The 12,951-nt window shown below is 32.2% G+C and overlaps 1 protein-coding gene across 1 annotated transcript in view; it reads right to left on the bottom strand.

The window, feature by feature from the left end:
* The window catches only part of PTH2R (parathyroid hormone 2 receptor), a 68,722-nt gene that overhangs the window by 33,539 nt on the left and 22,232 nt on the right, over positions 1-12,951 (bottom strand). Inside the window, exon 6 of the mRNA XM_031963692.1 lies at positions 3,280-3,368. Coding sequence (XP_031819552.1) covers positions 3,280-3,368 — 89 coding nt within the window. The remainder of the gene's footprint in view (positions 1-3,279; positions 3,369-12,951) is intronic.

The following is a 12,951-nucleotide window of genomic DNA, read 5'->3' as shown; positions in this document are numbered from 1 at the left end:
TTTCCCCCCCAAATCTTTTTTGTATTCATGCTTAGTAGTGTTGCTGTTAAGTCCTTTAAAGGGTATGCGTGAATTTGCAGCCCTTTGGGCACCAATCATATCTTTTGATCATTTATCAATTGGGGAATGGCTCTTATTTTTTTTAAAATAAATTTGACTCAGTTCCATCTATGTATGAGAAATGAGGTCTTATCAGAGAAACTTGCTTCAAATTTTTTTTTACAATTACTATTGCTAATTGTATTGTCCCCCATTCATTCTCTCTTCTTTCACCCTGCCTCTCCTCAAAAGTGTTTTTGCTTCTGACCACTCCCTCCTCCAATATGTCCTTTCTTTCATCATTCTCCTCCTTCTCATATCACATTCCTCTCCTAATTTCCTGCAGATTAAGATAGATTTCTATACTGCTATTGAGTAGGTATGTTATTTCCTATTTGAGCCAATTCTGATGAGAGTAAGGTTTAATCATTCCCTGTATCCTCTTCCTCTTCCCTTCCATTGTAAAAACTTTTAACTTTGCCTTTTTTTTTTATGGCAGATAATTCACACTATTCTTACACTTCTTCCTTTTCTTTTCTCCCAGTACATTCTTCTCTCCCTCCTTAATTTCATCATTTTAAAAAGGATATTCCAGGATAACTTTCAAAGAAAGTGATTGCTTTTGAACAAACTTGATACATTAAAAGCTATCAAGATACAAATTAAGTCCTGTTTGTGAAACAAGATGGCAGCCAATAGACATTATCAAATAGGCATATCTTTTAAAATGAATTACTATTTGAAATATGAGAAGAGATAAAAAGGTTGTAAAAGTTTTAAGTTATACTCAGATTTTTGGGACATGCTAATAAATGTCCTAAGCGAGGTTTATGGCTGTTAAAAGAGCTAATTATCTTTTCCTTCTGAGGGATTCTTACTTCTCCAAACATGATTCAAAATATGAAATAACATCGAATGTATCTTTCTCTGTCCTGTCCTCTCAATTCTATGGCTATCCTTTATTTTCCTTTCCATTTCCTATATGAAGTCATTCAAAAGAAAATTTCTGAAATTGTCATTGTCTGCCCTCCTTAACTGGATAGTGAATAATACTCTAGATGCCCCCTTAATTGCATTAGTGTTAATATTCTGCGTAGTCATTTTTAAAACTCAGCAGATTTTTATGGACGTAAGCAAAAATTAAAGCTTTTTGGTGAGATTAACTTTTCCGGAAAGATGATTTCTTTTCATTTTTTTTCTTTTCATCATTCAACTTCTATTCCCAATTTTGCTTTATATCAGTTTTGCTTTACATCATATGTTGAATCTATACTTAATTCTAAACTGGGAACAAAATAAAAGAAATATCTTTAAAATAATCTTTTAAAAATACAATTAAACAGAGAAATCATAACAAGGGAGTGAACCACAGCAAAAAAAAAAAATAAAGGAATATAAAAGTATATAGGGAAAGCAAAGGGAAATTGATAGGTGAGGCATATATAAAAAGACAGAATACAAAAATTTACTTTAAAAATTCAATCTTTGTATTAAAAGTTTATCTTTAAGTTAAAATCAGTAACATTGTTTCAAGGAAGTGGCATGAAGTACAAGCCTAGTTTATCACTGTAATAATGTATCATGTCATTAAAATACCAAAAGTAATATATATTGAAGTTCATACCTTTTAGTTATCCATCCTCTTGACCAAAATCCATCCACTGAGATTTTCTTAGGAAGTCTGGTTTAGTCTGATAACACTCAGTATGCCTCAGCAAAAACACTGGCCTTATCACAAATGTGGTCCTTTTTGTGACTGTCTGTTAAACTAAAGAGCTTCAGAACCCTGGATTTACTTTTGGTCTCCTAGGATTTTATTTCTGATCTGAGTCTCTCCTGTGCATTTTTATCTTCCTTATAGAAAGGACCTTGCAGAACTTCGTCCTTAATAAATATATCTTAGTGAACACGAGAACAAAAATAACAACAATGAAGTACAGAAAAGCTGGGCAGTTTTGAAAACAATGTGTAGCATTTATTAGTATTTATATTTACTATAGTACATATATATAATTTATAGTATTTATATAATTTTATATATAAATAGCACATAAAGGTTTTCTTGAAATGGAAAGTTATTTTTATATTACATCCTCTCTTATGGGCTCCTGTGTATATGGCAATGTTTTTTCTTCTTTTTCTTATTTTATATTTAAGGTTAAAATAAAAAAAATACAAGAAAAATGAAATTATATATGTGTGTGTGTATACATATATATATAATGTATTTTTCTTTTCTTCCTCTTTATCCTTGACCCTATGAGCTTTTCTACTGATAAATAAAATTATATGACCCTAAGTCTCAAGGAAAACCAAGCTAGACTCTTAAAAAAAAAGAGGCCAAATGTGTAATGAAGGCACTCTGAAGTTACATTCAAATAAATAAATAAGTAGCTCCATTTAGTATGTGCTAGAATTGGGCTGTGTTGTGGAGGGGGTTCGGGGGGTTAACAAAAATATAAAAAAAACAATTCTTGCCCTTCAGCAACCTACAGAATAAGGACTGAATTTGAATCAAGAAGGAATTGGTTGAATCTAAATTCTACTGTTGGCTATTTCTAAGATCTTGGACAAATGATTCAACCTTTTTCTGTCTTAGTTTCCTTATTTATACAATGATTAAATTTGACTAAATGACATCTAAGATTGTTCCAAGCTCTATATCAATGATATTATCTCTCATTTTCCTTTGTATTCCCAAGTAGTACAGAGCTTGGCACCTAGTAAGTATTTAATAAATGCTTGTAGACTTACTTCTTAGTCTTTTAACATTGAAGGGGAATTGGTAACTTATCCAAGATATCATCTAGTGACTTGGATAGTAGTGCTTAGTATGCTAAATCTAGGTGATGAGGGGCAATGAAATGCAGGGAATCATGTTGGAGCAATTTCAAAACATACTAATCTTACCATTATATAGGTATTTAATACTATATAGGATCTAACATTAAGATAAACATTCTTAATCTCTTATTAAGTCTGAGAACTAGTCACAAGAACCAGCAAACAAAACAATGAAAACTTGTTTCAGTTTTTATTTGATGTTTCAGGATACTCAGGGTCCTTTTCTGTACATATCATGGAAAATAGTCCTTGAATTGGATTCTTCTCATGTAGCAATTTTTATGCTAATAATCTGCTCTAGAATGAAATGATTATATAACAATTTATTCTCCACCATTTGTTTTTTAAAAGTTAATTTAACTTTGTTATTAAACATTTAAAATTCATTAAACTCACCCCAATTGCTGCTAAGATAGGTGCTTGATAAATCCATTTGAAGTCCCCAGCACTAAGCTCCCAACACCTGTAAAGCCAAGAGAGATGTTCTGTGAATAAGATGGCAGAGGAATAGAAGCTATTAAGTAAACATTCAAGATCTTTTAACTTTTTTCAAGATATTTCATGAGATTAGTCCTTGATGACTGATCAAGGACCAGACAGATTAACATTTTAGCTAAAGGGAAAAGAAAGATATGGAGAAAGGAAAAGGTATTAATATAGTATCTATGACATACCAGACACTGTCCAAGGTATTATTCTTGTTCTACAAATAGTGTCTCATTTGATCCCTACAACAATCCTTTGAGGTGGGTGCTACTATTATCTTTATCTTATAGTTGAATAAATTGAGGCAAACAGAAAGTAAGTAATTTGCTCAAGGTCACACAGCTAGAAGTATGTGAGGTCAAATTTGAATTCATGTCTTTCAGACCTCAAAACAAGTATTCTATTCATTGTTCTACTGTCTTACATATTAGATTTTGTGATGGACAGGGACCACCTGTTGCCTTTTTTGTCTCTCTAGTGCTTAGCACAATGCTGGCACATAATAGGTGCTTAATAAATGTTTATTGACTGACTTGACTTAAAGTAATTTAGTCTAATTAAAAAAAATTATATTAGTCATTTTCTAATACGAAGGTCAAATGCCTTTTCCCTTCATATTTAATTAAAAATTGGCTTTTGTCTCAAAAATTAATCATAGGTTGAAAGGACACACATATTCTGAACATGAAGTAAATGAATTTTTTCTTCATTGTGTGACTATCAAAACTTGTTGACAGAATAAATGCCTTTTTGTTAAAATGTTAACAAAAAATTTCATGGAGTTTTTCTGTGTGAGATGTAAAAAGTACAACAAAAAATAAAAAGAGGTTTTCATCTTGGAACTTTTATAATAGAGAATTATGGAATTTCTTGTTTATATCTAAGAAAAATAAAACAAAAACATTTCACTTAATCCCCAAAAATGATACAGGGGGAGAGCAACAAACTCCCCATTGTGAAATGTAGTCTAAAAAAACCCTTTGGCAATATCTTCTTCCTATATTACTACAATCAATTTCTAATTGTACTAGCCTTCCTATGTATGAGTAAAAACCCTTAATTAGCACACCTTTAACAAGTCAAGCAAACAACTGACAAATGCTTCATTTGTACAATTAGATATCTTGCACACTTCCCCAGAAATCTATCTGTTTGAACTATCTTTCTTTTAAACATTAAGTGTATTATGTTTTGGAAGCAACTTCTGAAATCTGAGCTATTTTCCCTGTTAATCAGGGAATTTTTGAGTTGTCTGATCTCATTATTGGCTGTTGCACATACAAGCAAAAGCAGACCCATTTTAGCATTACCTTTAGGTAAGTTTATTGAAGGCAGGAATTGCCTCATTTTCCATCTTTATATCTCAGCACCTTCAACAGTTTCTATTATACAAAAAATATTTAATAAATGTTTATAGTTCACTGAAATAAAGCTATATCATATTCTCTAGGATCAGACCCTTGGCTTCATTCTTGACTTTTTCCTTCCCCTAATTGCCCACATATTACCAAAGATGGATTTCTCTGTCTATTCCCTGGCTGTTTCCAAATCACAGATGAATATGAACTCCTTAGGTTTATTTTGGCACATAATTCATACTGACATCTCAAAAAGTAAACTATTGCTTAATATAGTGGCTTCAGATAAGGAAGTCTCTAGTACCCTGCAAAAGTTTTGGAATGTATTAGCCTTGCCTAGAGAACAAAACAACTGAAGAGTCTGATCATCAAGCCATTCATCTCACTGTGTTTATCACTGTCACTGCTGACCTAACATATAAGCTGTCTTTGTTTGCTCTTACATACTCAGGCAGAACCAGAAGCTTATTCAAACCTATAATCAAGTCTATTATCTGTAACTGACTTTTTCAGGATTTTTCCATGCTCTTATTATATGAAGTTGATTTTGAACTTTTATGTTAATACATGAATTTGTTTTGCTTGATTCTGTATATTTGCTATATAGGTTTTTTTTTTTTTATTTTCTTCTCCCTCCCACCTCAGATGGAAATGGGACAGAACAAATACAATGTTTTTGTTTAGACATTTTATTAATTTAAAAATTAAATAAAAAGAATGCTTATATGCATAAATCATTGCTGCTTTTTCTTCCTTTCATTTTGATTATATTGTTCATACCTAACTTAACAAGGAAAAATCTGGCATTGATAAATCTGGAATAAGAAAAAAGAAAAGGATCATAGATAGAAGTGAGAAGGTCACTAGTACTTCAAAGGATTGTCAAATACTGGTCCTCAGATTTTTGTTTTTGAATATTTCTAATGATTAATAGGGAAAATTATAGAAATTTAGAAATGGAATTGTTCTAGATACTAATATTATGAACTTGAGATGGAAATGATCTTAGGATCATTTTATCGGAATATTTTTCCCGATAGAGAATTATGGAATTTCTTGTTTATATCTAAGAAAAATAAAACAAAAACATTTCACTTAATCCCCAAAAATGATACAGGGGGATACAGACCAAAGTTAAACTTTGGTCTGATCACATCATTCTCCTATAGAAAATGCCCATGTTTCCCTTTTACTTCTAAGGCTCACACAAAACTTCCTCTGCTTGGCATTTAATTATGTGGGAAACTTGACCGCAGCCTATTGTTCCAACTTTATTATACCTTAACCTTGCACATCAGAGTCCAGTCAAATTGGAAGTGTTTTCATATCTAGCACTCCATCTCCCTTTCTGCATTGGCTGTCCCCTATCTATGGAAACCTCCTTACTTGCACTTCTTAGAAAGCTCTAGTTTCTTTTAAGACTTCATTTAAGGGTCACTTTCTTTTGCCTGAATTGTTTTCTGATTTCTTGTGCTGCTTGTGTCTTTTTTCAACATGATCTTTAATCTATATATTATATATAACTATATATGTGCATGTTGTCTATTTCAACAGAATATAAACTTCTTGGGAAGAGATCATTACATTTTTATCTTTATAATCTATTACAGTACCTGATACATACTAGATGTTTTAAAAATGCTCAAGCTGACCTTTTTTTGTTTTGTTAAGACAATCAAGGTTATGGGACTTGCCCAGGGTCACACAGATAGTAAGTGTCAAGTGTCTGAGACTGAACTCAAAAGTTCTTCTGATTCTAGGGTCAGTACTCTAGCCACTGTGTTACCTAACTACTCCTTTAGTTTTCAATGAATTAAATTCATAGATGACATTTTTCTATATTATTGATTCTAAAAAGACAATCTACAAATTCAAATATGGATAAAAATCTCCATCTGTATACTGTCTCTTATTCAGAGAAACTGTTAAGGAAATGCCAATAACAAACGTCAAAATTCAAAATGAAATATTAACACTAATCAGTAAAAAATTAATATTTTGATTTAACACAATAATAATGTTTATTTATTCATTAAAATCCCCGACACATGAACTGATAGGATGAAAATTTAATCACTGAGAAAGGAATAGAAATTCTTGTTCAGCTCATAGAGGGTAGGGATCCATATCTCATACTCTTTTTACTATCTTATTTAGACATAAATCATTAGTCAATAAATAGTTTTAAATGAATAAAAGTGAGTTTATTTCTTTGGGCCATCCTTAGGATGACATGAGAAAAAGAACTCATTCTCTACCCTAGACTCAAGTTTAATCTTACTTGAGAGAGAGTACTTTAGCTGAACTAAAACTAGTCATATAGGTGGAGCCAAACAATTATTTAATCACAAATTCCCCACAAGAGACCCTCCTTCTTCAGACATTATGAACAGAGCCACATGATAAAGGCCAAAATTTATAGTGCTAATACAGGGATGAGAACACTGATCCCATGTTGAAAGAATATTGCAACTGCTGTAAGCTAGGAATTTTAATGGATCTGTTGAAGGAAATTGAGATATTTTTGCCTGGGCAAAGAGAATATTTGTATAGATTAGGTTGTAGGGAATGTAAAGGTAATAATATTCAAATATTTCAAGACCTTTCATGTGGTAGAGAGATTACATATGTTATTCCTGGTGCCAGAAACCACAGCTAGAAGCAATGAGTAGAAATTACAGAAGATCCAGGCCTAATGGGGGAGGGAGGTGTGTGTGTGTGTGTGTGTGTGTGTGTGTGTGTGTGTGTGTGTTAACTCCTGATTAAAGCTATTCAAAATTGGACTTTTCTTGGGTATGGTGGAACAGGAATTCATGTATAGATATCATTTAGTCCCAGAGCTCTTTTCTAACCTAACATTTCTGCAATATAGTAGTTTGCTAAATGTTGAAATTGATTCTCCAAAGTGTTAAAATTTTATAAATAAAACTTAAGCCAAATCAATTTTACTGCATCCTACCTTGTATGATCAAACTGTATAATCTTTTGAGGTTAAATAAAAACCAAAACAAAACAAATTTAAATTATAGGATAATCTCACTGAACTTGTAGCAGTACTTTGAAAGATCCTAAATTATAAGAGCTGATATAATAGAGAGATCCTGCACTCAAAGGCAAGAAAGACCCAAGTGCAAATCCTGTATCTGACACATACTGGCTTTGTGATCCTGTGTACATTACTTAAACTCTCAATACCCAAGATATTCTTAAACTGTATTTCAATATAATTGGGTTATTTTGAAATTCTATGGATTTTATGCATATTAAAATATTATTCTTAAGAGGCCATAGGTTTGCCTGATTACTACAGTAATCTATGATGCAAAAAAATGTTAAGGAGCCCCCTTTTCTAAGATACAATTATACATTGCCAGGAGAAATCACTCAGTGTGAGCTCCTTATTATGAAACAAAGCTCTAGTATAAAAAAGCAAAAAAAAAAACAAAAGAAAACCCTAAAACTACAATTAATTAAAAAAATGGCAAACAAGTCTTTGATCTGTCTGGCAACTGGAAGACTCTCTTGGAGAGTTCATAAAATTTGGCATTTTTAATTAGAAAAGTCAGTATCTGACCTGGAAAAGTTGAATATAATGGGTAGCATATAAGATAACTCTTTAGAGAACTCTGTGGGCATCCTTTAAATGATTTGTAGCTTAGATGATACATTGATGAAAATTTCTCTTAGAGTTGATGGACAGCCAAGTACAAAAGGATTCTTTAATTTGTTCTAATGTTGATATATTACCAACTGATTTATTATGATTACTACTTAAGAAATTCTCTCATTGTTGTTCTATTCAAGCTGTCTCTCATTACCAATTCAAAAGTAGCATGGTCTTATAATGATTGGGTCAGCAGATATACTAAAAGCAGTCAAAGTATGAGGGGAAAATAACTGCTTCTGATTCCATCTGAGGATCCACCCTCCATTCTTAAATGACATGTTATAAAATGTTAACCTTCCAATTTTCAATTCAGTCAGCATCATGGTATAATGGGAAAAAAGGGACAAAATTTCTCTGTTCAAATCTCTGCTTTATTTTAACCAGGGAAAAGTTACTTTTAATCTTGTTATACCAGTATAGTCATTACTAAAATAAGGGAATTAGAAAGTGATTTGTAAACTTAAGGCAGTATATGAATGCAGATTTTTTAAAAAAAATAATAGTTATGTTATCAGGCTAGGAAATAAAGAATATGATAAAAAGAAAGACAGCACATGCATCTGTGATACAACTTTGGACTGAAATGTGTTTAAACTTTTAGGAATTTGGGGAGACTTTAAATGATATTAGCATCCCATTACAGAGAGTAATGACTCAATATCTTATAATAAAAATAATTTAATATTTTGATGATATATTATAATTTATAACATCTTTCTACAGATATGTTCTTATCTCATCTTCACAAGAATATCGTGAGATTATTTACAGTTGAAGAAATAGAGACCCCTAGAGATTAGATGACTTTTCTAAGATCACAGTTGGTAAAATCAAGATTAGAACTCAGGATTTCCAGCATTCAAGAAAAGCGTTCTTTATGCTACTATAAAGACCACTGGTATTTAAAGCTCTTCATAACTTGATATTTTCCTATCTTACTAGTCTTTTTGCATTTTACTCTTTTCACATATCTTATGATCTAACAATAAGACTTGTTCTCTCTTGAAAACAAACGAATCTCCTGTCCCTGTCACTTTGTTCTGGTTTTGCACTAATATTTGGAATAGTCTGCACTTTTCCCTTTGCTTTTTAACTTCCCTGGCTTTTGTCAATACTCAGCTCAATGCCTGCTTTTTGTAAGAGATTTTTCCTTTCAAGTTACTTTAAATTTCTCTATATATTTTATTTATCAAGGCAGTAGCATTCTGGTGGAGCAAATTATCCTGTTGAATTCATGCTATTTATTATCTGCCCAGGTAACAAGTTGAAATTAGTCCCTGAATTTCCCCCCACCAATAATTCATTCATTGTGCAAATCATTCTATTAATGTGCTAAAATAATCATTTGAATTATCATTCTGAAAACATTTTCACACCTACTAGAAACATTCACAAGAATGAAACGGAAAAAAAGATTTTCAAGTCCTTCGAACAGTCTTTTAAAGTTGCTCAACAAATTTTGTTAAAATTGCAGGGGATAGAGAATAATTCTGCTGATATCTGAATTGACTTTCTAGTGTAATATGCATGTGGCTATTTTTCAAGTGATACAAGATTGATAAAGAAAAATAAAAGTATGTCTGTCTGAAATGAACATAATTTACTACTCTATAAAAGCTGCCTTCCCTGGGGCTTGTAGGACAGATTATATGAAGGATGTAGAAAATATAGTTCAGCAATTCATTAACCAAAAAAACTGCTTTGTTCCTTCTGTTTTATGTTTTTCTTCTTTATAGCAATATATCTGAATTTTACTTTTCCTTTCAAACATAATATGTATATTCCATTAGTAGTATTTTATCATGCTAATGTGTTTATTTTTTTTTAAAAGACTGACATTTTAAAACACTCTCTTAGTGGAATAGCAAAAAAAAAATTGTATTTGAAGAGAGTAAGTAACAGCCTGAAATTTAAAGTCATACAATTATAATTACCCATACAATTGTAATTGTCTTTTGGTTTCATTGCATAAGCTTCCAATTGTTTAAGAAAATTGTTTAATAACAATTTAGATCATTGACTCAGTCTGGGCTTATTGGATAGTTAAATTGAAAACCCTATATAAATCCATCTTTGACTTCTATTTCTGTGTGACCATAGACATTACTGAGCTTTTCTGTCCCCTAGTGTGCCTATGAGACTATAATTTCCAAATAAATTACTGGACTATATTAAATGGAAGGAGCTTTCATGTGGCAGGAGTTCTCCACAGCAATGAAATTATAGATTTGGACCAAGAGCACAAACACAATAATAAAAACACAAAAGGAACTAATTGTGAATGAGATGCAATATGCAATATAATGAGCCATTAATTAGTATGATTGAGAGGAGAATGATAGCTAAGGAGACTTCATATGAGATAGTTTTTGCAACTGCTTGTAGAGCAGCAATTAGGGCATACTTTGAGTTGGATGCTCATCCTGATCATAAGATTGAGTATACTGATAGCCCAGAGAGTGAAAGGATGAAGATAGAGTGTTGGGTATGGGTTGTGGTGTTCAAATTGTTAGGGCGATGAAGAGGGCTAGAATAGGGGTGATGATAAATACTGAAATGGAAGAGGTTACTGGGTGGAGGGGTTCTTTTGTAAATAGTTTTACTGCGTCAGCAAATGGTTGTAGGTGGCTGTAGGGTCCTACAATATTTGGTCCTTTTCAGAATTGTATATAACCTATCACATTAAGTTCAATAAGTGTTAGGAAGGCTACTGCTAGGAAGATAGGGATGATATAGTAGCGAAAAAAAAAACTACTTGGAAATGAACATTATTTGGGTTCTATTTTGTGTACCATTACTAAGTCTCTGGGTGACCTTGGGCAAGTAGCATAATTTTTATTGACTTAATTTTCTTCTAAAACAAGGAAGTTGGATTCACTGATTTTTAAGGTAACATCCAGTTTTAAATTTCTATCTCTCTATTTTGTGTCATCATTATTCACAATGATTTTTAGGGAGTGGAGTGTTGGTTTTACCAATACATCTGTCAGCAAATTGGCACTCCATATTTCTGACATGAGCCTAAAGTAAGAATAAAAGCCAAGAAAGAATGCATAACTGAAAAATTGCATCCTGCTACCTTTTTGTTTGTTATAAAGCGTTTTCCTTAAACATTTTCCACATATTTCCTCCTTATTCTCCCAAAAGATCAGTTCCTTATATTAAAGAGTAGATAAAAATTAGTTTGTTGTCAGCCATTCAGACATAGCTAACTGTTCATGTTCTTAATGAACATACTGTTCATGTGGTTTTCTTGATAGAGATACTGGAATGATTTGCCATTATCTTCTTTCTTCCTTATATTTAAATTAGAGTCAAATGATTTGCCAGGATCACATAGCTAATAAATGTCAGGTTGCATTTGAACTCAGGTCTTCCTGATTCCAGCCCCAGAGCTCTGTAGACTGAACCACCTACTGTAGAGGGTCACAAACAGTAGGGAAATTCTGGGTGAGGTATAAGACCCTTTACCCCAGAGGGAATCTGCTAACAATGTCTCCTTCGGCTCCCCATCTCCCCTAAGGGCTCTTGGCCTTCCTGGGAAGTCAGAGCGTGGTTACAACCTGTGTTGTGATTGAAACAGAATGATACCAGGTGGAAGAGTGATACCAGGTTGCAAACTACATACAATAGCAAGTTGTTTATCTGGTCCCATATGTGCAGTATATACTGGGTTCAGTATATGCCCAGTGTTTTTATTACATAAGAGTATGAGGGTTTAAAAAGGGGAAAGCCCTTGAAATAAACAAACTCCATTTTCCCCACAATCCTCAGGAGTCCTGCCCCATCACTTCTCCACTAGGAAGGTATATTTTAATCACCTCAGCATGGGGGAATCTAGAAAGCACAGTATGTTTTGTCACCCCAACTTGGGGGCTCTAGAAAGCAGGCTACAACAATCTACCTGTCTCCTTAAAAATTAATCATCTCACTCAGAGTGCTGTATCTTACTAATTTTTACTCGTTCATTGCTATATGGAATTGATCATTGTTTTTTTTTTTGGGGGGGGGGGAGTGTGAAAATTCTGCAAGGTTTGTGCAGTAATTTTAGTTATATCATAATATGTTTTATATCTTTGACATTTAGTTTGGATCCAATATATCTTTTTTATCCAATTTTATTCAATATTTTATTCTATATATTAAAATTGTACCCCCCCAATAACATATTTTTCTTCCTCCTCAATAGCTAAATTTAAAACTTCATTTTTAGTAAAGTTGCATTCCATCAATACATTTTAAGGGAGAAAAGAACACTAATTATTATTTTTTTTGCATTATATCTCCCTACATAAATTATAAGCTCTGTTAGGGCAGGCAGGGCTTTTGCTTCACTTATCTTCATATTTCCTTTAGCATTTACCACATAGTACTCACTTAATAAATGTTTTTGGAATTTAACTAATACATTGAAGTTTGTGATTTTATTTTATTCTTCTTTGCTCAGAGCATATTCTTAGCATATTTGATATATGCAGTTCCAGTCTACAAATGAAATTTTTTCCCAAGTGACACATTTTTGTCCATATTCAGGGTAATAATTCAGAATTCAAGAAA

The sequence above is a fragment of the Sarcophilus harrisii genome, chromosome 3 (genome assembly GCF_902635505.1).
Source record: "Sarcophilus harrisii chromosome 3, mSarHar1.11, whole genome shotgun sequence".
In the NCBI taxonomy this organism is placed as follows: domain Eukaryota; kingdom Metazoa; phylum Chordata; class Mammalia; order Dasyuromorphia; family Dasyuridae; genus Sarcophilus; species Sarcophilus harrisii.
Note: the sequence above shows the minus strand (reverse complement) of the source record. Positions and strands in the feature narration are given on the sequence as shown.